The sequence below is a fragment of the Microcebus murinus genome, chromosome 2, assembly GCF_040939455.1.
Source record: "Microcebus murinus isolate Inina chromosome 2, M.murinus_Inina_mat1.0, whole genome shotgun sequence".
Classification (NCBI taxonomy): domain Eukaryota; kingdom Metazoa; phylum Chordata; class Mammalia; order Primates; family Cheirogaleidae; genus Microcebus; species Microcebus murinus.
The window spans coordinates 12,696,436-12,724,077 of record NC_134105.1 but is presented as its reverse complement, the minus strand read 5'-3'; the positions used below and the strand labels follow the sequence as shown (position 1 = coordinate 12,724,077).

Here is a 27,642-nt window from a genome sequence, read left to right as displayed (position 1 = left end):
GAAGGAAAGAAATGCAATTTTTTAATTTCTGCCCTGACTACAGGCCACAACCCTCATATCATATTACTTTAGAAAAACAATTCCTGAATTATTTTCTGAGTAATTCAGATTAGAAGAAAATTAAATCTAAACATGTTCCTGAGTTGGAGATCATTTATAAACTACCTTATTTGTTAATATCTGTTTGAAAATGGAATAGAAACTAAGGAAGCTTGTCATTCTGCATTTCTAACAATTACTCTAAACTACTTCATGAACAAATACAGCAAAATTCACCCCCAGTGTTAAAGGAAAGATCCCAGGATCACTGAACTCTGACTTTCAGAGCAAATGAAGCTACATTTAAAAGGTTTTTCCTGACCTATTCATCTGTCCCTAAAACTCAGTATTTTATATTTGTAGTACAGAACATGAATGGCTTCACTGCACTTTCATAAAACAAAACACATCACTGATAAAACTGAACAAAACATAGGCAGCTTGAAGAAAACTAACTCTGTATGTGAGCTTATGTGTGGGTTTTCTTGGTTGTGTTTCGTATTGTAAAAGGACGGCCTCGCTGGAAAGCCTGAGACGCAGCCTCCGTTTTCCACCTGCTTTTGTTTTAACTCCCAGAGAGTCAGATGTTGAGAGCAGCAAAGGTCTTCACCAAGGTGACCTGTGTGTTTGCATCTGCTTCACTTCTGTTGTTGTCCCTGTGGCCACTTTTGCTCTCCAGGGCTCTGTGACGGTGCCTCTCCTCCTGTCGTTTCTTCTTCTCCAGCCGCTGCTGCTCTCTCCTCTGTTTGTTCGTGACCTGAAAGAGAAGACCACAGGGGTGAGTCTCCAGGCACTGCTGACTCAGGCTGCTGCCTGCTAGAAAGGAGATGCTGGCTGACAGATGGAAAGGGCACAGATTGCTTTTCCGCAAGAACAGAGAAATCCAGCCTAAGACACCAGAAATGCTTTATTTTCCATTACTGCTCCAATTTACATTTAAATTTATATCCCCTCGCTGAACTAGCAAACAAAATCAATTCCATTCTTCTCATAAACCAATTCAAAATGCCCTAAAGAAACAGTAACTCTAGTCCAGCAAGAGACAACACTCAAACATGCCAGAGGACACCTTTCTCTATGTAATTTAATGCGCCATGTAATTCTAACAAAATCCTCAGAAGCTTATTGCATCTTTGCCTCTGACAGTGGCCTTTTACATTATATGGTATTTTGAGCATAGAACTTGTTGGTCGTAAGTCTTTAAAATGAATTCCAAATTCAGTAAAATGAAGGATGTCACATACTACTTGTGGGAGTGCAGGGCAGGGAGAGAGATGTACAACCTCCCTGGGAAGCACTTGATGATTTACCGGAAGCCTTAAAAAGATTCCTCTATCCATGTCCTTTAACCTGCTCATTCCTCTTTTGGGAATCCATCCAAGAAAATAATGCAAAAACCAAAGATTTATACACAAAGTTGTTCACAGAAGATGAAGGCATTTATAAAAAATTTGGATTAATATGGAAAGAATTCATGCATTCAGTTATGTTGGGTGGGAAAAGGAGGCTACACATTTGCACACATAGGACAATCTCAGGGTATATTTCCTCCCAATTGTCAGTGCATATACTGAAAGGACAAATGAGGTCTTCATATTCTGCATCTTTATATACCATTATGCATTCCCCAGATTTTCCACAATAACTACTTTTATTAATCAAAAGAAAAAGACACACTAAAATGAATTTCAAGTGCCCACCATGGCCACAGAATTACCCCAGCCCACCACGTGCCCTCTGGACCCCACCCCTCATACCTTTGGGAGCTGGTTCTTATTTGCTTTGTACTCTTCACTAGGGCTGTCCCGCGCCTTATTGTTTTCAGTCCTGCCTTCAGTTAAGCCCTGATTTCCAAAGATTCTGGCACCACTGCCACCCTCTTCCCATAAAGGGCCACATTGCTTCAGCACTCGACCACTGGGCTCAAGATTCTCCTCTGCATCTTCCAAAGAAAGATACTTCATTAAAATTTCGAGTAACTAAGAGAGTTATACAATGTGACCACTGTGTTAAATGACCAAGATTACCTGGGTCCCTAGATCAGGGACCTTGTCACTTGGGAAGCAAGTTTCCTTGAGACAAATTCTTAATATCAAGTCAATGTGGTGGGAAACACAGGGAAAAAAAATGATTCGTAAAATTTGGAAGATAAATTTTAGAATAACCTGTTAACCAGTCATATGAACAGCTTCCCGGCAACAGAGTGCTTTATTCTAATAATTACTTTTTAACATGAAGTTTTCAAAGGAAATCTTCTATTTGCACACAAACCCAGAAAGGAAACAGGCTCTAATGCTGTGCTCTCCAATATAGTAGCCACCAACCACTTGTGGCTATTTCCATTTAAATTAATTCAAATTAAATAAAATATAAAATGTAGCTCCCCAGTCTAACTCTACAAATGTCAAGTACACACCACACTGAACAGCACAGATCACTGGAGGGTGCTGTTTAAAGTCACAAAGACCAAGTTATTTATAGCTTTTTAAGAAAGCACAGAAAATATATAGTGGCTAATAAAACACCCAATCACATGGACAATTATGATGCTAGGAACAGCATCTGGCAAATAATATCTGGCAGTAAGTATTGATATCATTTAAAATAAATGACTTGAGAAATTAATAAGATGTTATCTCCTTTTTTCTTCCTCTGAGTCACAAAATTAAACTCCATTCAAGTAAAAAAGGTATTTCTCTCTCCATTTTATTTCAGTTATCATTTTGGTATTCTAAGGTCTCCTTTCTAAAAGACTAATTCTTCCCTGATACCCTCCATCCTTCTAAGACTAGGTTAGGTGGCCTCCTCAAATGCCCCTAGCATGCGGCACCCCCACCCCACTGCACCAGTGTACCTATCTCTACCATGCCCCCCACCCCCAAATCCTATTCCTGATACAGGCTCAGGACCTAGTAAAAAAAAAATCCCTGCATATAAAGCATTCAATAAACAACTGCTGAATGAATAATGACAGTACAATGACTACCTGGGACTTGATTAAAAATAATTAGGAAAATCACCAACACAATCATTTCGAAGGCTTATAAATATCAGTCGTGAACTTACTATTTCTTTTTCCCTGGTTCATCTGAAGCATGGCAATTATTGCAGATTCAATATTATAATTTTCAGCTTCCAGGTTCTGGACTATTAAATTAAAATCCTATCCAAGAAACAAAGAAAAACTTCAAGACTCTGTGTATACTTCTATACCTAGCTCTACTTCAACAATCTGATAAACATAAAGATTAATGAGAACTGACCCAAAGTTTCAGGACCTTTTCCATCTAGAAAATGTCAATTTTCAATAAGGTTGGTCACCTGAAATAACCATTTAAAGTGTTTTTATAAATGAATTCCCTTTATAAAACTGCACTTGTGCTACTGCAAACACTAGTCAGAAAAAAATTAAGTCCATATATTTCCTTAGGATTTAGAGCAGTCTTAGGTAAAGTCTAGCAAACAAAAGGGAAATGAATAAACAGCTCCCATTAAGTCATATCACATAACCTAATCAAACTATAAACCTCATGGGCCCGTTTTGGCCCACCAGGTGCTGGCACACTCGAGTGGCACTACACAACTAGCAGGTAAACTAGGCATAGCAATGCTTGCTTCTAAATCATTACTGCATGACAAAAATACTAACTGAACATCCAGTTGCATTACAAACTTTCTGGACAGCATCTTCCACTTCATCTCTCAGGTCATCTTCAAAATCGATTTCCTTTGTCTTAATCCTTTCTCTTTTATTCGATTCATCTTGATGAAGTATCTGAAACTAAAGGAAACATAAAGAATAAGAATCACAGAACTCTAGAAAACCACATTCAGAATCTTTAACATAAGATGACACTCTAATCTCAAAATATTCAAATATATAGGGGAAAAGATTCTAGAAAAAATCTTAAGAGGCTAGCAATGACTAGGCTAAATTTTATCCATGCATTGACATTTAAGTGACAATAGAAGAATTAAAAAGAAAGACCCAAAAACCAGGATGAACTGCTCAGTAAGAATAGCATTAGAGCTCCTACAGTTTCTAGATACCAAAATTTTGACAACTGCTGATTCTGACAGCACACACTTGTTTCAGCTACCTCCAGAGCTGTGGGCTTAACAACAGAAGATGATTATCTATACTTGCACCTGATGAGGTTTTGCAAAGCAATTACTGTCTTGAAGAAATATACATACAACTTTCATCTGGTTCCCTGGCCTTATTTGAGTATCAGTGAACTTTGAGGTAGGAAGCTCCTGTCCCAGCTAGACAGCCACAGGTGAGCATGACTCATCTAACCTCAGGGGCATACCACCACACTCAGGGGGAGCCTATTAACCCAAACTCTAAAGCCACAAAGAGCAGTTCACTTGGAGTCCATGAGGCCTTTATAATATAAGCTTAAATCAGGAAAGCTAAAATCATCCCTCTATGGCTGCTCAACCACCTCTCTCTTTCTGCTTCCCATTAATGCAGGGAGATAGGTAAACGGGCATTTCTGTTTTGCATTTAGAAGTATAGTGAAGTCCAGCAATGTTCAGTGAAGTCCTTAGAATGTTTATACAAAGCAATCTAATATAGCCTAACAATTTATGGCAAGAGTATCAAGTCTTTGACCCAGTAGTTTCACAGCTTTAAAATTCAGCCAAAGGAAATAATGTCAAATATAGAAAAGATTTACGTAAAAGTGCTTATAACAGTATTACCTAGGGTGATGAATAACTGGAAAACAACCTAAAGGCTGTATAATAGGGGTATGGTTAAATAACCACTGTAAATCCACAGAATGATGTCTTCTGATTAGATTAAACTAAGGAACACAATAAGAATTTTCAGTACCACCATTATTACTTAACATTGGGAACAGCCAATGCAATTAGCCAAAATAAAGAAATTAGAAGTATAAAATTAACAAGAAAAAAAGTAATCAAATAATCACTATTAGATGATATAATTCATACCTAAAAAAAACCATGAGAAATGACAAAAAAACAAAAAGAATTGCAACAAATTATATACTTGATAAGAATATAGTATTCACAATATGTAAAGAACTCTTATAATTCAAAAACAAAAAGATGAAACACAATTTAGAAATAAGCAAGAGACTTGAACAGACATTTCCCCAAAGATATACAAATGGCCAAAAAACAAATGAAAAGATGTTCAATATCATTAGTCATTAAGAAAATGCAAATCAAAACCTTAAGACTACTAACTACGATGACCATAAAAATATATAAATAACAAGTGTTGGAGAGATGTGGAAAAAGTGGAGCTTTCATGTATTGCTGGTAGCAATGTAAACAGTGTAGCCACTGTGGATAACAATTTGGCAGTTTCTCAAAAAGGTAAATTTAGAATTACCATATGACTCAGCAATTCTACTCCTAGGTATATCCCAAAAGATTGAAAACAGGTACTCAAACAAATACTGAACACAAATACTCATAGCAGCACTATTCTTCTTAATAGCCAAAAGGTGGAAGTAACCCAAAGTCCCATCAACAGATGAATGGGTAAACAAAATGTGATATATCCACATAATGGAATAGTATTCAGCCATAAAAAAGAAGGAAGTACTGATACACGCCATAACATGGATGACTCTTGAAAACAATATGGTAGATGAAAGAAGTCAGGCAGAAAAGGTCATACATTGTATGATTTCATTAACATAAAATATCCAGAATAGGTAAATTAATAGAGATAAAAGGCAGATTGGTAATTACTGGGGGAGAAAGGGAAAAAGGAGTGACTGCTTAATGGGCACAGGGTTTTTCTTTGGAGATGATGAAAACATTTTGGAACTAGGCAGAAAAGTGATTGCTTAACACTATGGGTATATCGAGTGCCACTGAATTGTAAACTTTAAAGTGGTTCATTTTATGTTATGTGTATTTTGCCTTGATTTAATAAAAAAGAGTGCTGTAGGATATCTGGGTATGTAATTAACATTTTGTTAACAGCTCTCATGTAGAAATGATAATCAGCTGAAAAGATAAAGAAAAAAGATCCTTTCCTTATAATAGGAACAAAAACCACAAAATACGTAAGAATAAAGTCAACAAAAAATGAGGAACACATATATGAAGAAAATGCTCCTCTAGATTAAAAAAATGTCAATTAAACAAATAAAAAAGCTTATCAGAGGCCGGGCGTGGTGGCTCACGCCTGTAATCCTAGCACTCTGGGAGGCCGAGGTGGGTGGATTGCTCGGTCAGGAGTTTGAAACCAGCTTGAGCAAGAGCGAGACCCCCGTCTCTACTATAAATAGAAAGAAATTAATTGACCAAACTAATATATATAGAAAAAACTAGCCAGGCATGGTGGCCCATGCCTGTAGTCCCAGCCACTCGGGAGGCTGAGGCAGTAGGGTTGCTTGAGCCCAGGAGTTTGAAGTTGCTGTGAGCTAGGTTGATGCCATGGCACTCACTCTGGCCTGGGCAATAAAGCAAGACTCTGTCTCAAAAAAAAAAAAAAAGCTTATCAGGTTCTTGGCTAAGAAGACTCAACATCAAAAAGATGTCAATTTTTCCTTAAATTATTAACTTAATGAGATCCCAATTTTTAAAAACCGAACAGGACTTCTTTTTAACTGGACATACTGATTCTAACATCCATATTTCTCTTATAAAAGCAAGAATATATAGGAAATTCTAAAAAAGAAAATTAATTGAGTGAAAAATTCTACCAGATTTTAAAACACACTCTTACTAATTAAAACAATGAGGCATCAACACGTGAACAGAGAGATCAGTGGAACAGAGACAAATGTCAAGAAATAGACGCAAATACATACAGGAATTTAGTATATGGTCAAAGAAAGTGGCATTTTAAATTAGGGGAGAGAAGATGTATAGTGAATAAATGATCTGGGTAGCCACAAGGTTGGATCAGCCACAAGGTTGAACAAAAGTTGGATCCATATCCTCACACCCTTATATGAATATGAATTCCAAATTGAGCCAAGATTTAGCTTTTTTAAAAAATGAAACTATGAAAGTACTAAAATAAACTATGGAAGAATTCTTTTTAGTCTCAGAATGGAAAAACTTTCCTGGTTATGACCTAAAACCAAAGGCATATAAGAAAATATTAACAAATTTAACCACGTAAAATCTAAAATTCTTTCATAGCAAAGACCACAAGAAAAAGACAAAGGCAAATCACAGAGTATAAAAAAACATTTAAAACCCGTATCACACACAGAGCCTAATTTCTCTAATGCATAAGAAGCTTCTAAAAATCATTAAGATAACATAATATGAAAAAAATGAAGATGAATACAGTTCACAAAAAGGAAAATAAATACAAAGAGGTCTTAAACACAGGAAAAGACACATAAACTGACTAATAAAAGAAATCCAAATTAAAACTAGATTAAGAAAACAATATTTTTCCTAACAATGAAAAACATTTTAAAAATATGATAACACACTGTATTGGCAAAGGTATAGAAAAGAGCCACACATTAGAAGTGAGAGTATAAACTGGTAAAACCCCAACAGAAAGTAATTTGGCAATACCTACCAAAATCCTGTGATACAACAAGGATCTTCTAGGAACTATTCTGCAGATACACTCACACATGTGTGAAATTAGGTATACATAAGGCACTGCACATTGTTTGAAACAGTAAAAGGTTGAAAGCCATCTAAAATCTATTAATAAGAGACTGGCCAACAATGTTATAATGCATCCATACAACAGAATACTATACAGTCTTTTAAAAAGATACAGGAAGTTCCTTACATACTCTATGAATTAAACTCCAAAACATGTTCAATTTGAAAAGCACAGAGCAGGATGTATCCGTAGGATGTGTAGGATGTTACAACTAGGGATAGGGAGAGTGTAAAAATGGCAAAAGTAGAACACATGCACATACACACATATTTGTTTGCTTTATAAAGTTATCTCTAGATTTCACGACATACTGATACCACTGGTTGCATCTAGGAAGAACACTGTGGCTAAATCACAAGGGTAGCAGAGTGACTTTCACTATACATCCTGTTATATATTTTGAATTCTGATCCATGGACAAATATGACCTACTCAAGAAATAAAATTGTTTTAAAAATAATGGCTTCAAGGCCGGGCGCTGTGGCTCACGCCTGTAATCCTAGCTCTTGGGAGGCCGAGGTGGGCGGATTGCTCAAGGTCAGGAGTTCGAAACCAGCCTGAGCGAGACCCCGTCTCTACCAAAAAAATAGAAATAAATTAATTGACCAACTAAAAATATATATACAAAAAATTAGCCGGGCATGGTGGCGCATGCCTGTAGTCCCAGCTACTCGGGAGGCTGAGGCAGGAGGATCGCTGAGCCCAGGAGATTGAGGTTGCCGTGAGCCAGGCTGACGCCACGGCACTCACTCTAGCCTGGGCAACAAAGTGAGACTCTGTCTCAAAAAATAAATAAATAAATAAAAAAATAATGGCTTCAGAAAGTGTGTAAAAACATAAGAAAAGGCTTATGCAATGTTAACTGAAATAAGCAGGAAACAAAGCTATATAAATAATACAATCTCAACCATTTCTTAATGCACTGAATGACTGAAAGGAAATCTACCAAAACAGTAGCAAAATTTGCATCCAGGTAGCCAATTCTGCATACTTTTTTATTTTCTCCTTACTTTTTCTATAGTTTTCAGATTTCAGAGAAGTATAGATTAACCTTAAAAGATCAAAGTAATTTTAAATTGTATATGTTTTATATGCATATAATCATAGCTACCAGCTATTAGGAAAAGAAAAAGAATGACAGGCAATTTTATCTTCACTTTCACCTGACCTAAAAAATAAAAAACATTTAAAAAATCAAGCCCACAGATTCTTAAAGTTAACTTTCCATTAAAAAAAAATCACTGTTTTTTAGCTTCATGGCAAACAGCTCTTGAACTACTTCCTATAGGGCTGAGAACACACACACACAAAAAAACGAGGTCTCACTCACGTCCGTCTGGAGATGTGCAGGTGCTTCCGAGTTGTCATTGATCCTCCGAACACTGTCATAGTGCTCTCCATACCTATATGCGATGTGTAACTCTCTCACGTTGCTTTTATCTGTACCCCGAATCTGTAGACAAAAGGAGGGGAGATGCCAGTGATGACTGGGACAATGTCAAGTTCTGGAAAAAAATGCCTACCTGCACTGTCCAGGAAGCCCAGATGACAGGCTCTATACAGACACTAACTGGGAATATGACTGGGATGTGTCATAAGCATTTCTGAATTATCTCCTTCCTACTCTTGTACGTTTCGGTGTGCTTATTTAATATGTAACTACACTGAAATAAATCCATATGAAAACAAATTCTAAACCCAGGGGCAGATATACAATGAAGCTCAATAAGCTTACGTTTCAGGAGCTTTAATACCTCTCAGCCCCTCAAATGCACAGGTCCAGAGGAGATCCAGATTTGCTGAGCTGGAAGCCCAAACAATTTGGGGGTCCTCTTTGAGAAAAAGAATAGAGAATTACAAATATAAAATTGCTAGAACCTCTCCCAAGACCTCAAAAGAGAGCCATACAAATCAGGGGCCTGACACCTACACTACAGAAGCCTCACGGTAAATCCACCCATCTTAAAACATTAAGAGCATTTCCATCAACCACATATGTGAGAAACGTTATCAACAACAAACCCAAATCTCTCACATCAACTTGAAAACAAAATTATATAGAGCAAAGCAGTACTGCCACATTGTACAACCCTGGAGGCACCACTCACAAAGTATTCTACATGAACAGTACACTTGGAGCACAGTACAAGGGGGTCCCTAGAGTTATGCCCTAAAGTCTGGGCACACCTTCAAAATACCACCACCTCCACAGAAACTCTAATTCTGGCTCCATCCCTTATAAAGCCCAGTAACTGCCTCTTTGTTAAAACTTCAAAACATCAGCACCTCCTTGTCTTTACTGAAAGTCACAAGTAGTAACATACTAACTACCATTAATTTAAACAGTATCCCTGGTTTAAAAACACAGCAAAATCCATGGAACAAACAGGCACCATACAGGTCCAGACGTCAGAAATGGGGAAGTTTCTCCAGTAGAACACCTAGATCTTAAAGTGCAGAGAGTCTGGTTTGGACACATACAAAACAGAGATAGCATGATTTGTCTCCCAGGAGAGTACCAGGAAAGGAAATGGTTTACTAGAATCTTTGAATGACATAATCCCTAAAACACTTACATACACAGTAATAAGATATATACATTATGAATAGAAAAAAATAACTGGAAGAATAGTCACCGTTAACTGTGATTTTCATGGGCAGATTACAGAGGACTTTCACTTTAAAAAGTTACACACATCTCTATTGTTCACAGGAGCACATATACTATTTGTAACCTGAAAACAATTAGGTTTCAGTATCTCTATGTTGTTGGTATAAGCCTACTCATGCAAAAGCTCTTACACATGAAGGTAGCAACCAATGCAGTTTCAGTTCTTAAATTTTATAAGAAGCTTCATTGGGGTAGGGAGACGTGGCAGAGATCCAATGGAAATAAAATATATTTTTAAAGTATGTATTTTTGGCCGGGCGTGGTGGCACACGCCTGTAATCCTAGCACTCTGGGAGACCGAGGCAGGCGGATTGCTCGAGGTCAGGAGTTCAAAACCAGCCTGAGCAAGAGCGAGACCCCATCTCTACTAAAAATAGAAATAAATTAATTGACCAACCAAAAGTACATATACAAAAAATTAGCCAGGCATGGTGGCGCATGCCTGTAGTCCCAGCTACTCGGGAGGCTGAGGCAGGAGGATCGCTTGAGCCCAGGAGATTGAGGTTGCTGTGAGCTAGGCTGATGCCATGGCACTCACTCTAGCCTGGGCAACAAAGTGAGACTCTGTCTAAAAAAAAAAAGTATATATTTTTAATGTTTAGCCATTTATGAAAGGAACTCTACAGTAATAAATAGAAAAAATTCTAACTATGCAGAATTACCTTTCACAACCACCTAGGTAATTAAGAAACTTTTAAAAAGTCATCAATGGAAGAAAAGGCAAGCTCTGGTTACTGAGTTGGCTAAGTATTTTCCTTTAAGATTAGGGTCATTATCCTCTATCATCACATGATTTGGATAACTTCTGCTACATATTATAAGTTTAATAACTACAAAATTTAAATAAAGGGATAACTGTATTCTTGGCTCAAAGATCACCCTTAGAAAGTGAGAGCCCTACTAAAAACATGATAGCTCTACCTGGTGTCAGTACATCTGGCAACACTGCCCTAAACACCACACAGAGATCCTGTTTCACCCCTGCTCATTATATTCCTGTAAAGTAAATTTCCTTGCCAACCCATGGAGTACCTAATTAATTTTGATGTAGCATAATTTTGTTAACAGGACATTGTACAAGACACAAAAGAATGGCCCTTTCCATTTATGTGACAGTCTGAAAAGGGAAAATAATAAAAGACAAATCAGAGAGTGGTTACAAGAGGGTAAGAATAGGAGTAGGATACTAGTGACTACAAAGGGCCAGGAGGTAACTTCTGCAAGAGTAGACAAGTCTGTAGCAGTGATGATTACATGACTGTGTTTGTCAAAATACACAGATCTGCACAACTTTGAAAAGGGTGACTTTTGCTATATGTAAATTACATCTCTATAAATTTGATTTTTTTAAACAAGCGAAGGCTATGACTGAGCAATTTACAAAGGAGTATACATAGGTGGCATATGAAAAAAAGCATTGTTACCTTTACGATGATAATAATAATACACAGGGACAAATAAGTGTGTGCACATGTATAGATTTGTAACTTTCAAGTTATGTATGTTTTTATAAACATACATAAACCTGTGTGAAAGACAGGGATACAAAGTATAACAGTAACAGCAATAATCTTTGGGTAGTGTGACTCTGGGTGATTTTATTTATTTAATTTGCCTTTATGGACTTTTTGAATTTTCAGGTTTTTCTACAACTAACACACTTTAACTTTTTAATTAGAAAACAATTAGACTGGTGTGCCAATCTGTATTCAAAAAAAAAAGTTAATGGAGTTGAGCAAGGAGGGATTAACAGAAAGGTTAAAAAAGTTGAATGGACATCTACTTCACTCCAGGAAAAAATGTAAAAATCTAAATGGTTTAACAATGTATTCTGCCACAGCACAAACTTATCATTTGTTGTAAAATCTTATTTGCTGTGCAAAAACCATAGAAATATATATAAGCTGAGCAGAGCACAGAAATAGTCTGATATCCTAGGCCATGAAATAAATTTTGTTGTTCAGAATGTATATTTTAGCAATGATTATAAATTTGCTCTGTTTCCATCCACCTAAGTAGTACAAAAACACACAAGGGAGTGGGCATACTCCAAAACTAGAATTTATATGCACAATCCTTTAAATTCTCACTTACATATTTTATGGAATTATCTAAAGTATTTCCATATCTGTTGAATATATTTATAGCATTTTACAAGATTTCTAAATTATACTCCAGACTCCATTTGTACATAGCACAGGGATTAATTCCAAGCTACCACAATATTCCTGTCTCTGAGTAGGTTCACAGTCCAAGTTATCCTGTACAGTTCGATGTCACCAGTCCAGTCCCACCATCTTAGAATATCCTCAAAGCTAATTTATAAATAAGAGCTTAAGATAAATTCTTGAATAGGTGACCTACCTGCCACAAAGGGGCATTAAGCTGATGAATCACCACATTCAACTGATGATTTCTTGCAAAGGCTACAATTGCATCATTGCCAGCAAAAGTACCAGGCTTTGCCAAACTGGCCACTGCATGGAAATAGGAAAGAAAATTAAATCTTTATAATGGAAAATTCCAAATGCAAACATACTTTGGTATTTAGTTCCAAATAATGAAAAATAAGAGTGTATACCCAAAAAGCCCATTAGCTTTGTCTCAGTCTAGGAATATAGCTGGTTAAACAATTCACAGACTGCTACTCAGTACACTAACCATTCACAAAGCAAGGATCCATTTATATTTACTCCTTTGGCAAATATTTACTACAATCCCTCACACTCTTCTTTTCCAACTTGGCCCCAGCAGAATGGGGCTCCCACAAAGAAGGGTAATAAGAAGGGCCATTCTGCTGTCAACAAGGTGGGGACATAAGAATACATGTCAACATTCACAAGCACATCCATGGAGTGGGCTTCAAGAAGTGTTCCCCTCAAACACTCAAAGAGATCCAGAAATTTGCCATGAAGAAGATGGGGACTCCTGATGTGCACATTGATACCAGGCTCAACAAAGCTATCTGGGCCAGAGGAATAAGGAATGTCCCATAACATATCCATGTGCGGTTGTCCGGAAAATGTAATGAGGATGAAGATTCACCAAATAAGTTCTATACTTTTGGTTACCTATACACCTGTTATCACTTCCAAAAATCTACAGTCAATGTGGATGACAACTAACCACTGATCATCAAATAACACCAAATGAAGTCATAAAACCTCAAAAACCAAAACAAGGCCAGGCACGGTGGCTCACACCTATAATCCTAGCACTCTGGGAGGCCAAGGCAGAGGGATCGCTCAAGGTCAGGAGTTCAAAACCAGCCTGAGCAAGAGCGAGACCCCATCTCTACTAAAAATAGAAGGAAATTAATTGGCCAACTAAAAATATATAGAAAAAATTAGCTGGGCATGGTGGTGCATGCCTATAGTCCCAGCTACTCAGGAGGCTGAGGCAGAAGGATTGCTTGAGCCAGGAGTTTGAGGTTACTGTGAGCAAGGCTGACGTCATGGCACTCTAGCCCGGGCAACAGAGTGAAACTCTGTCTCAAAAAAAAAAAAAAAAAAAACCAAAATAAAAAATAAGGAAATATTTACTGATTACTTCCTACATGCCTACCTCTATAAAAGATGCTGAAATGTAATAATAAACATAATCATAATAGGTTGCATTAATGAATGCTTATTATGTGTCAAGCACTGCTCAAATCACTTCTCACAGATTTTCACTATTAATTCGTAAATAAAAGAATTATTATTATGCGTGCCATTTTAAAGATGAGGAAACTGAGGTGTAGAATAGTTAACTGTGCCCAAGGTCACAGAGCCAGTACACAGTAGCGCTTTCATCCAGGCAGCCCAACTCCAAGGCCCTGGATCTTGGCCACTCATTAGTCTGGGGCAAACAAGCAGACAGACACTAATGACGCATAAAAAAAAAGCACCTCCAGGAGGGCATGTGTAGTAAAGAATTTGGCCTTGCTCAAATACCTTTATCCCAGGCTCCTAGGAGCTAATTTTGAAACCTTTGGAATTTCCAAAGGTGATAGAGTCTTTATTTTTCATGATGAATCACATCTAATACCAGTCACCTGATATTGTGGTGGCCAGGTGGGAGGCTAGGGAGACTGAGTTCAACCACTTAGACAAGCAATCAGTCAATAAGCAAAGGGGGAAAAAAAACAAAAAAATACAAAAAAACCTCTGGACACCAAAGTTGGGATGAGCTTCCTTGGTTGACAATACTCTGAATGTACTGTCACACACAGAAGCTGGGAGGATAATATGTCCTGAGGACAACTGAAGCTTTGTGTTTGTAACCTTTTCCAACTGCCCTGTGACTCTCTTCCTTTGGCTACTAACGATCTGTATTCTGTCACTGTAATAAGCCATAACTGTTAAGTATGATAGGTTTCAGTGAATTCTGAAGGATGGTTTTGTGAAACCCCAAACTTGTAGATGGTGTCAGAAGTGACGGGAGTCTTGCAAGGACTGTGTCCTCAAACCTTGCAGTTTGGCTAACTCCAGGTGGGGAACAAAGGCCAGTGCGGTAGTAGGGAAGGGGAGGTAAGGTTTATCAGTTAAGTTCAGCTGAGACAACTGAGCTGATACTCAAAGGACAAGGAGGAGTTAGACATGGGAGAAATGAATGATGTTCCAAGCAGAGGCGAGAAAGAGATTGTGGACTCTAGTACGATGGGACCTGAGAATGCTGATATGGGGGTTGGAGGATGAGAAAACGTGGAGAAAAAAAATGGGGAGAGATGAGGGTAGAGAAATAACAAAATCACAGATTATAAAGGACTAAAATGTTTGGACTCTACCCTGAGATCAACGGGGAGCCACTGACAGGTTTTAGATAGAGGAAAAATGCATTTAAATCACCGCACTGGCTGCAATGTGGAAAACAGAATGAAGCGGTCAAGAGATAAGATACCAGTCTAAACAGTATTGAGGAAATATAGGCAAATGGCCACAGAGGCCTGATTTTATGAGGCAGTGGCACGCAAAAACTTATCAACGTAGAAGTGACAAGAAAAGGTAATTAATGAGTATGAAGATCCAGGGAGAGGAAGCATTAGGAATACTCAGGTTTTTGATCTGAATATTTTTATAGCTGGGAGAAAAGATGATGTTCATTCTCTGAAACCACAGTCTAAAGAAAAGGAATAATCCTAAAGCTACAGCCAGATACAAAAAGGATACCAGGTCCTCAACAGTTTAATGAATCACTCGTTTATTCATTCAACAAAGAGTGTATGAATGGCTACCAGATACCAGGCATTGCCACATTAGGAAACAAAGACACAGTGCCTGCCCTCAAGATCACATAGTGTAACAAGGTAGACAGACATCAAAAATGGGTAACTATAACTTACGTCTTAAATGATTACCATTTAAGAGTGATAAATGTAGTAAGTCAACCCTTCAAGCAACACACAAGGAGAATGTGCAGACTTCCAGGTTCCTTTTCATTTCTGCTCTGGCAGTCAAAGCCACTTCTCATTTTTTTGATGCTCAAATTCCTATATAGCACCAACCATCAGGCATGCATAATGACATTTCAAGAAGACACCTTTCCACGATCCATCTAAAGTGACTATCACACTGGCAACTGAAGGTTTGGGTTCCCTGTCCTGCCACAACCCCAAATCCACCACATGACCTTCACTGATGATATTCAAAGTGGAATTTCACATCACAAACTAGACAAAAAGTGATCCCAGGAAGAGGCACCATCAGAACTCAGAGACTGGCATAAACCACACATTGCAAATTTACTGCTGTGTGTGGTGCCTAATGATGGGTTCTTTCCTAGTGAGGAATGGAAAAGGCTTTGGGGTCACCAATAGCTTCCCTACCAAACACCCTCCTCATGCTGCCCTCTGTCTTGCTAACAGTACAGCCACCGAGGCATTACCCAAGCAGAAACTGCAGAATCACCCTTGCCTCCTCTCTCTACCCTCTTCACCTCCAATGAGTTCAATTATACTGCCAAACTGTGACTTGCTTTAGGCCCTACCCATTATCCTCAGTAGTTGCATTGATGGAGACCCTCCTCTACTCTCATCTGGCCAATGTGGAGAGCCCTCTAACTAGTCTCCAGTCTCAGTCACGCTCAACATGGCCTCCAGAGTTAGCTCTCTAAAACACAGGAATAGTTCTCTCTTTCCTGATAAGAGACAAAAAAAGACTATAAGCCTTGTGATGAAAATGCTACTTATAAAACATAAATACGTCAGCACTTAGCACAGATCTTCAGTAAATATCTGTTGAAATTAAAGTTTAAAACTTACATGTCCTAGCTACTTGGGAGGTTGAGGTGGGAGGATCACTTGAACCCAGGAGTTTAAGGCTGCAGTGAGCTATGATGATGCCACTGCACTCTAGCCTGAGCAACAGAGCGAGACCCTATCTTTCCCCTCCAAAAAAAAAAAGCTCATTTGTATTTTCTTATTAGATTTGTAACTATTAAATTAGAATCAATTAAAATCCCTAATTGACTTGCCTCAAAAAACATGTTGTGTTTGGGGTTGTGGTGAAAAATTAACATGATTTTATTAGTTTCTCCTACTATAAAATACATCATCTAAAAATCAGAAAAATCTACAGAAGATAATTTAAAATACCATAGTCCCACCATCCCCAGATGGCTAATGCTAAGAGCTTATTTTAGTTATCTAATATAATCTTCACAAAAAAACCCTATAAGATAGATGCATTATCTCCCTTTTATAGAATAAGTTTAAAGAGAGTGACTGATTTCTGAAAAATAAGGCTAAGAATTAACAAACATAAAATGTTAATATCTTTCCAGACTGTCTCTGTGTATACCTTTTTAAAAATGGGATCAATCTATATACCTATACACACTATTTCATAGCCTGCTTTTCTCACCCCACTGAATAAGAAGTCGTGAACAGCTTTCCAGGTAAGGGCATATACAGCTAACCCGACTGATTCCCAGCTGCTTAACATACCACTGATGACAGAGTAGGCAAATAAATATTTGTGGAATCAATGAAAGCCATAATTTATATAACCAAATCCCTGGTGGGGAGGGTGGAGGATGCTGATGGACTTAATTACCCAATGTATTACTCCTGAAGGATCCAGTGTCCCACAGTGAACCTACCATGCTTCTCAAAAGGAATGTCATCTTCTACAAAGGGTTCAAAATCTTCCCGCTGCTTTATCATGTAGTCCACTGTCTCCTGTCGGTGCTTGAGATGATTTCGTGAGTGTCCCTCCAATTGATCACCAAGAGCTCTGAACAAGCAATTGCTATCAAAACAAAAATGTTGGTCAAGACCTTTCAAAAATGAACTTAGTTAATCTAAAACAATGATGCTTCATGCCAGGTAATTCATGGAAATCTTTCATGCACAGAAGAGGTAAAGCCTCAACTCTTAACAGTCCAAGATTCTTCCCAGATCCTGCGAGGCAAGCACTATTAAACCACATTACCTTCTTGAGAGTCAACAAGCAAGGATTCTATTCCCCATCTACAAGCTGGCTGACTCAGAACAGTCTTTCAATTTCCCTGAGCCTTAGCTGCTTCAACAATTGGAGTTGGTGATGCACTAACCACCTGAATACAAGGTCCAGCCCTTACAGGCCATTCCACACTAATGCCTATGATTCCCAGATCCCTTCTAAAATGATGTTATATCTACCACCTCTTTCCTGAAACAAGTTTCACTACAGCTATCCAGCTAAGTTAATCATTCACTTAACAAAAAGTACCCAAAAGATAGCAATTTGTCAACCTCCCAATACAAACAACTGAATTCAACATCATGTTTGAATCCTAAGAATACAGTGGGGAAAGCTATGGAAGGGAAGCACTTGGACAAGAAACTGCTGTATTCTGGAAAGACACTTTTCCCTTGCCTCCTCACCTGTCACCCAGGGAGCAACAGTGCCATTGTTTTTCCTACCAAATAAAAACTTTAAACACCATGTTTTGTTTTTCTAAAATTAAAATGCTGGTAATAAACTACAAGAGTTATCTTCACTTTCAAACCCTTCAAAGGCTTCTAAAATTCCAAACTATATCACAAACACAGAAGCGCAGATACACAGAGACTGAACCAAGATAAACACAATCTGGTATCCTTAAAACTAAGGAAATAAACCATTCTGAAGCCAAACAGTTGCGCAGTTTCACACCAAACTGTTTACTCTTCCGAATGAAAAACTATGATACTCTAATTCCAAAATAAAACTCATTAGTTTCAGAAATATTTCAGATCTAAGTGTGTAAGAGGAAAAGGGATTTTGTTTTTCAACTCAAAAAAGTTTTCAAGAGAAAGCTACAGAGAGGCAGGAATCTCTTCTAATGTGTAAAGATGTAAACTTTTTTTTTTTTTTTTTTTTGCTGGGGAAAGGAGAATTTAAAAAAAAAAAAAGATTCTATAAATAAGAAACCAAGAAGCTTTGCAATCAACCCTGAGACAAGATTCTAGAAAGGATTGGGAGATAGAGTTCTATAAGCTAGACTGAGGTGTCTTTTGCTCAAATCTGACAATGAAATTCTTTTTTTCAACCATAGGGGGAAAAGTAAGCTAAACATTTTCAATTTTAAGCTTTTCTCTCAAACTTCTCTTAAACCTTTAGCATCTGCCACCACTAATCTATCCCTAAATCTAGTTTAAAAGAAGGTATGTTCACCACAAAATTATGTTAGTTATTTGACATTTAATGGACCAAAATTCATGGTATTCCACAGAGTAACATGCTGGCTGAGAACTTTTAATAACATGGGCAAATGTTCTCCATATAAAGCTAAAAGAGTAGGTATAAAACTCAACCATAAACTTAACCAGGTTCATCTGTATACCATACACATACACAGAGAAACACATACATGCAGGCAAAGAAAAAAAATGTTGAAACAATCACTTAAATAGCTCTTACAATGTGCCAGGGATTGTTCTGAACACTTCGGATGTATTAAATGTGTGTAGTCCTCACAACTCCCAAAACAGGTACTATATTACCTGCCCACGGTCATAAAGCTAGTAGGTAATGGGCCCAGGATTCAAGCCCAGGCAACCTGGCTCTAGGCTGCACTCTCACTCAAATGTCAACACCAAAGTGTTAGGTGTAGTTACCTCTAGGTAGTAGAAGTAGGAGTAACTGTTAAATTTATTTCTCTATATTAATACTTTTCTATATTTACCAAACTTTCTTTGAGCTCACAAAAAACAAGTCAAGATAGACTGAAATTACTTCCTTTTCTGACAGGGTTATAAGAGGGTGACACAAGAAACATGAACAAACACTACAATGGCCTGGGGAAGTTCCCTTAGGAAGCCCAGCAAGAGCGCTCAAGATACTCAGGAGAACAAAGTACCATTGCCCAAAGGACCTCTAGGAGATCCAGGCCGTTTCCCGAGTCCACACCCTCACCCATTACAGAACAGCAGGGCTTCTCAACCTCCACACTATTGACATTTTAGGATTATTCTTTGTTGTGTCCTGTGCACTACAGGATGTTTGGGAGCATCCTTAGCCTCTGCCCAGTAGATGCCAGTAGCACACCACCACCTCCCTCCCCACCAGCTATGACAACCAAAAATGTCTCCAGACATTGCCAAATGTCCCCTGGGGAACAAAATCATCCCTGCCTAAGAACCACTGTAATATAGGGATATATGTAAGATCTTGAGTTCACAAAAACAACCAATTACATAAGCAGCATGTAAATGTTTTGGGTGCTCAATAATTTAGTATTAGACAACAGGGCAATACAGGTACCAAAAACCTAATGGATCTCGGGCTGCAGTAAATGCACATAGTAAATGTGCAGGAAAAAAGAGGGGAGGGTTTTGTTCTACTCTTTGAGGTCAGACCACAGCTAGGGTACTGGGTACCATTCTGATTACTGCATTTTAAAAGAGACATATTCAGATGAGATGGTGCAGCTTTAAATTACATAATATGAAGAACATGAAAAACTAGTGATGTTTAGCCTAAAGAAGCTAAACAGCTTCTTTTTAACCACTTTGGTACGAGCGTCGACTATAGTCGACAGCCACAGATGAACCAGCACAGCGACTGTAGCCGACAGCCGTGATATGAAGGCGCACAGCAGAGCGTCGACTTCAGCCAACAGTCGTGATATGACTTTTCTAATTTTTCATTTATCAAAATAAAATTGTGAACATCTGAAAATAACATAATGAAAACATATATGTATATGTTGCCTATTCTGATTTACATTACAAGTAAAGCTGCCTGTAAAGTAAAATAAGCTTCCAGAGCTTTAAAGCTTTCCTCATCACACAAGAGCAAAACGGACTCGTCGTCAATACACAGCACAAACTATCGTTCAGACTATGAGTGCCGGCTGTGGGCAAGGTTTCATGCCCAGTGAGCGTTGTACCAAAGTGGTTAAACATATCCCTCAGAAGGACATGATAGCTGCCTCCAATTAGCATGTGAAATGAAAATTATACTTGTACAATAAAACTAAAACATGGAGGCCGGGCGCTGTGGCTCACGCCTGTAATCCTAGCCCTTGGGAGGCCGAGGCGGGCGGATTGCTCAAGGTCAGGAGTTCAAAACCAGCCTGAGCAAGAGCGAGACCCCGTCTCTACTATAAATAGAAAGAAATTAATTGGCCAACTGATATATATAGAAAAAATTAGCCGGGCATGGTGGCACATGCCTGTAGTCCCAGCTACCCGGGAGGCTGAGGCAGAAGGATCACTCGAGCCCAGGAGTTTGAGGTTGCTGTGAGCTAGGACGCCACGGCACTCACTCTAGCCTGGGCAACAAAGCGAGACTCTGTCTCAAAAAAAAAAAAAAAAAAACTAAAACATGGAAACTACAGAAACATAGATTCTGGCAAATAAAAGGAAATTTTATCTTAGTCCCACAGGGACAGACTTACAGACTCAGGATTTTGCAAATTTCTATTGCTAACAATCCTCAGCAATTGTCTAGATCTGTGTTGTCTAATACAGTAGCTAGTAGCCACATGTGACTATTAAGCTGAAACATGGTTAATCCAAGGTGAGGGGTATTGTTAAGTATAAATACTAGATTCTGAAAAGTTAGTATAAAAAATGTAAAAGATTAATAATGCTTATGTTGAATTATATGTTGAAATATTTTAGATATAAAGACATAAATAAAATATATTAAAATTAGTTTTAACCGTTTCATTTTACTTTTTAATGTGACTACTGGAAAAATGTTTAATTACAGATATGGTTCACATTTCTATTTCCAGGGACAGCACTGGTCAAGATCACTATTCTGGAAATGTATTCCCTTCACCTAAGAACTTACTAGAAATGGAAATTCTAGGGCCCTGCCCCAAGCTTACTAAATCAGACATTCTGGGACTGGGTCCCAGCAATCTAGTCCTTCCAGGTGTTTTAACTACCAGGCCAGGTAATTATGTTGCACGCTAAGGTTTGAGAAACACTAGTCTAGAATCTAAACTCTAATAAATCAGTTCTCAATTATGGCTGCATATAACAATCATCTATGGAACTTAAAAAAGAAAATCAATTACCAAGGCCCCACTGCCTAAGATTCTGGTGTTGCTGATCTAGGGGAAGACTAGACCCCGCATTTTTTCAAAAGTTCCTCCCCAAATGATTCTAGTGTGGCACCAAGGTTGAAAACCGCTGAGGTAGGCACCAAAGACAGAACTGCTGCACAAGTGATACAGGCACTAAAGGATAATCAGACAAGACGACTTGTGAATGTCTTTCTACCACTAAGATCCTACAATATTAAAAACAAAATAAAAATTTTAAAAAATAGAAATAGTAATCCCTAGGGCAACTACTAAGAAATAACTAAAAATATATGTAATGAAAGAAATGACAAGGAATTAAAATAACACACTTGAAAACATCATTTAACACAAAATAAAGTAGTGTTTTTTTAAAAGCCTATTTAGGCCAAGCACCATGGCTCATCCCTGTAACTCCAGAGTTTAGGAGGCCAAGGCAAGAGGATCACTTGAGGCCAGGAGATCAAGACCAGCTTAGGCAACTAGCAAGAACTCATCTCTACAAAAATAAAAATTATTAGCCAGGCATGGTGGCACACACCTGAAGTTCTAACAACTTGGGAGGCTGAGGCAGGAAGATCACTTGAGCCCAGGAGTTTGAGGTTACATTGAGCTATGATCATGCCACTGCACTCCAACCTAGGTGACAGACAAGACCTTCTCTCTTAAAATTAATTAAAAAATTAAACTACTTGTTTGTGATAGAGATAATAGCTAAAATTAATGATTCTTCAGTGTTTTAATTTTAGAACACTACTAATGATTATGTAATTTAGGGCTACATTTAGTAAGATACAACTAGACATAGTTCAGAGAGATGCTAATGTTGTCCTGCCACTTAGATATTCTTTTCACACTATAGCCAATCATGTTTCTAAGGATAACATCAAGATTAAACTATTTCTTTCTCCTTTTGAAAATGAATCCAATTTATATGGATCCACCCTCCAGACAGCACACCAAATATGAAAGTGATCCACGATGCATTACAAAACCCTCTAAGTAGCTCCCTAACAAATCTATGCTCAGCTGACTTAATTCACACGCTTTACTACAAGATACCCAAGCCCCCACAGGCTCCAGATGCTACAAGTACCATATTGCCTACAATAAACACACCTATAGCTAGATACTATATCAGGCTGTTCGTTATTGTAATCAGACCAGTAGAGAAGACAAGAGTGAAATGAAGAGAGAAAAGAGTGGAGAGTGTCAACTATTTTTTAAAATAGCACCATGACTTCATTATATTTCACCGAGAGTCCTTAATAAATCTGAATAAAAGAATCTGGCCGGGCATGGTGGCTCACGCCTTTAATCCTAGCACTTTGGGAAGTTGAGGTGACATCACTTGAGGCTAGGTATTCAAGACCAGCCTGAGAAACATAGGGAGACACATAGATGAAAGAATGAAAGGAAAGGAAAGAGGGCAAGGAGAGAAGGGAGAAGGGGAAGGCAAAGGGGAAGGAGAAGGGAAGATTAGCCGGGCATGGTGGCACACGCATGTAGTCCCAGCTTCACAGGAAGCTGAAGCAGGAGGATCGCTTGAGCCCTGGAGTTTGAGGTTGCTGTGAACTATGATTCCACTACACTCTAGCCCAGACAACAGAGCAAAACCCTGTCTCTCTCTCTCTCTCTCTCTCTCTCACATACACACACACACAAATCTGTTACCAATCCATCACAAACACAAGAAACACCATCCATGATAATGCCTGTCATCACCATATTCAAAAAGGGCCACAATACTAAAGAGGGCTGAACCCCAGTCTACCTCATGGTACCCAGAGAAAAATTTCGAACATAAGGGGGTTAGCTTCATGAGGCCCACATAAGAAATATTACCATTTTATCTAACACTGTTCAAATACTGATCTTAGGAGAAATGAGCATTCCAGTGGAGTCGATCTCTGCAGCCTCACTGCCCCTTACTTCTACCCTTGCACCCTATACTCCTTTCATCCTCAACAACTTATAGACCTCCCAAAAATAATGTGTTCCTGTGCCTTTGTGTATACTACTCCTCAGACTGGAATGTTCTTGTGGCATACTCCTATCAGTCCTTCATGACCCAATCAGAGTATGACCTCCTCTGAGAGGCATCTAGCACAGTGTATTTGATGAGCATTTGCTGAAAGTATAAGAAGGCCTTCCAGACCACTTCAGGGAGTGGTAGCCACTGCCTTCTCAATAGTACCACTGTAATCAGCTGCTGTTATTAAAAATAAATCAAACTATTTTAGTTATATATATCACTGTTCTCAAAGCATAGCCTAGGAAACCAGGGAGATAGGAAGGTCTCTGAAACCTTTTAAGGTATCCACGAGTTCAAAACTAAGATGTCATTTACCTTTTTCATTCTCATTCTCATGAGTGTACAGTGGCGTTTTCCAGAGTCTACCTGATGAGGCTACACTCTGATGGCTAATGTAATATGTTTGTGTATTCTTGTGCTTTAAAAATGTCTGTTTTACTTTCTAATAAATAGTATTAACCCATATAAAAAAAAGCTCTTTGGGTTCCTCAATAATTTTTAAGAACACAAAGGGGTTCTAAGACCAAAACCTTTGAGACCCACTGTCATGTTTCTCCCTTAAAAGGCTATGAACTCCTTAAGTATCTTAATCATCAATATATTCCCAGCAGCACATTACTCAAGCAATATGTGCTGAATTAACTAGAGAAGTATGTTCTTGGCGGGGAGGGAGTAGAGGTGGTATCCCCTAAGTGTCACATAACCTTATGAAAGGCCCCTCAGGATTTGACAACTCCCTGTGTTCTGATTCCTGCTCATAAGAAACTATCTTTTAAGTATTTCAGTTTCCTGGGCACCCTGACATAGGGAAACCATGCCCAGTGTACCAGACAAGCAATCCAATCATTTGCAAGGAAAAGCCCCATGGCCCACCCCAATTCCACTATATTCAATAGGTATTTTGGCTTATACAGCAGTGCTTTGTACTTGGGCTAGCTGGCCTCCCTCTATATTTTTACCTGTCATTCAGCAAAAACGTACTGAGTGCCTTCTATGTGCCAGGCACTACATTAGGCTCTAATTATATCTTAAGTTAAAATACCAATGCAGGAGTGTGGTGAACTTTTCGAAAAGAAAGAAATCCACTTTGCCTGAAGCACTGAGAGAATACAGGAGAGGTGAGAAGAATAAATTAAGGCCAGTTCACAAACAGGCTTGCTCAAGAAGCTGCAATGAAACGTGAAATCAAGAAAACGCCTTCTTCCACAGCTAATATCTAAGGTGATCCTGCATGGTCTTTAGCTTCATCTTATTCTACCCTCTGCCCAACCTGAGCACTCACATACAGGGAGGAAAAAACAAGAGCCAGGCTGTTATTAACATTGTCTCTTCCAGGGTGACACAAGTGACAACCAGAGCCCCTCTTACCTGCCCCTGCAATGGGATACTAACTGTTCTCATCCCGTCTCCCCTACCCTTTTCCCAGCCATACTCCTGGATCTATATCCCCTTTCCTGAAACTGCTTTTCCTTCCCCCATTCTCTCCCTCCAGCCCTCACTTATCTCGTGTTCTCTCAAAAAGCTGGACCTGGATTCCGGTCTAAGCGCCATGCTTGCAAGCTCGGGCAAGCACGTTTGCTTACAGAGGAGAAACTGAAGGCCATAGAAACAAGAATTAGAGAAGGTGCCTTCAGGTCAGTAAAAAGACCTAATTTCCCAAGAGTAAAAGGGAGCAACATCCAACAGCAAGGACTCAAAGGTGGCAAAGCATTCTACCAAGCGGGGCTTTACGCCTCCCTGTATCTGTCATTATGACTCTCTCCGAATGACGGGCTTCATGTCATTCCTTCAGGTCTCAGCTTAAATGTCACCTTTCATAGAGACCTTCCTGGCCACCAATCCAGTGGACCGGTTCCCACATTCTCTCTCGGGACCCACTTTCTATTCCGCTGGCGGCGCCCGCCACGATTAGGGCCCTCCGGGTCACTGCGAGAGCCTGGGGTGAGGGGCCGCGTCCGCCTCGCTCCCCGCGGGAGGCCCTGCGCTCGGAGCAGCCGCCAGCTGGCAGGAGGCGCTCGGGCCGCCCCACGAATGGATGGACGGGAGCGAGTGACGGTCGCCAGGCCAAGCCCGGCGGGTACCCCGGCGCCGCCTCCCGCGCTCCCGGCCCGCCTCACCCGTCCCCCGGCACCTCCCGCAGCTTCAGCCCCAGGGCCTGCAGCTGGTTGGCGAAGCTGACGAACTCCTCCTCGCAGCCGCCGCCGCCGCCGGACTCCGGCCGGTTCCGCCGCTCCTTGGCCAGGGCCCGACGCGCCGCCCGCTCGTCCCGCTTGCGCTCGACCTCGGCTTTCCGGCTGCCGCTGCCCGGCCGGCTCTTGGCCGCCTGCTTTCGGGACATGACCCTGGCCCGCGGTCCGCAGCGGCAGGACGGAATAGCCGCAGGACCGCCGGGCGGCCGCCTCAGGTGCCGAGAAGTCGAAGCGGCGCGGGCGACGGAGCCCGGCGACGGCGAGGCGGCCACCGCGCCTGCGCCGGCGCCGGGCACCCCGGTCACGTGACGGCATGACGGGCTTCCCCGCCCCCCGCCTCGGGGCTCGGCGAGCAGGAGCCATTGAGAGCTCGCCTGGAAGAGCTAGAGGGGCACCCCTCTTGGTTTGTTCTACTCCGCCCTCTAGCGGTAGGTTGTACTCAGCGTGGGGCGCTGGTGGGAGTAGACAGAAGGAAGCAATGGGAAAAGAAAGTCAAGGGTAGACATAGAGGATGGTGGAAAAGTGGAAGACGAGCAGTGGCGAAAGTTAGGAAAGGAAGGGAACAAAAAAGATTTAAACTCTTGCTGTAGGCCAACGGTTGGGATAGGCACTTTCACATGGCTCGTTCCTAATAATCCCCAAGTTACAGGAAACTGAATCTGAGAGGTTTAGTAATTTCAAGATCACACAGCTAAGAGGCAGAGCTTCCCCCTGGCTTCAAAGCCCACACACTTGCTTGTTTAGTCCTGCCCTTCGCCTCTCCGCCTGCCCTCATAACTCCAGGAAGAAGTAGCCCTTCTGTCCAAGACCACTGGCTCCTCAAGAAATCTAGATTCCATCCTAGGGTGACCATTCCGGGTTTGCCTGGACTAAGAGTTTTCTTGGGATGCAGAAATTTTAGTTTTAAAACTGAGACAGTCCTGGGGGAAACCAGGACTAGTTGGTCACCCCAATCCACACCTGCCTGGTCTGGAACCTAACTCCGTCAGTAATCCCCTCTTCTCCCTCCTCCTCACTGCTCTTTCATAAACCTCTCTCTCCCCACAATAATACCACCATCTTTTCCTCCTAACCAATCTCTTTCACCATCCCTGGGAACGATCCTAATGCTTCTGCCCTTAATGATCTCATTTTCTCACTCCACCTACAAGTCCCCGTTTGGCAATAGCCTCCACTTGCCCAGTTTCAACTAGCATCTCTATTTATTATCAATATGTAAGTAACTCTCATTTCCCGTGCAAAATGCCAGGACCCAGAGAAATGTGAATGCCCTCACAGAGCCCAGAGTCCTGTGGGGAATATAGGCAAGGATGCAGCAATCACAATACTGCATGACAAACGCTATCAAGAAGGAAGTACATTTATCAAAAAGTCCCCAAACAACAAATGCTGGCATGGATGCGGGAGAGAGAGGAACACTCCTACACTGCTGGTGGGACTGCAAACTAGTTCAACCTCTTTGGAAAGCAATATGGAGATACCTCAAAGTGATACAAGTAGACCTACCATTTGATCCAGCCATTCCTCTACTGGGCTTCTACCCAAAAGATCAAAAGTCACTTTATGAAAAAGACACCTGGACTCAAATGTTTATAGC

The 27,642-nt window shown here is 39.9% G+C and overlaps 1 protein-coding gene and 1 pseudogene across 1 annotated transcript; one reads left to right on the top strand and one right to left on the bottom strand.

Moving 5' to 3' along the window:
* Positions 1–26,323, bottom strand: OTUD3 (OTU deubiquitinase 3). The gene is made up of 8 exons (XM_012787678.3): positions 25,974–26,323; positions 17,421–17,569; positions 12,705–12,817; positions 9,000–9,122; positions 3,689–3,820; positions 3,106–3,202; positions 1,797–1,981; positions 1–796 (listed from the first exon to the last, which is right to left on the bottom strand). The coding sequence occupies exons 1-8, from the start codon at positions 26,192–26,194 to the stop codon at positions 620–622; spliced, it is 1,197 nt and encodes a 398-aa protein (XP_012643132.2). The 5' UTR covers positions 26,195–26,323; the 3' UTR covers positions 1–619.
* On the top strand, positions 12,854–13,472 carry LOC105883976 (large ribosomal subunit protein eL31-like; annotated as a pseudogene).
* Positions 26,324–27,642: the final 1,319 nt, after the last annotated feature.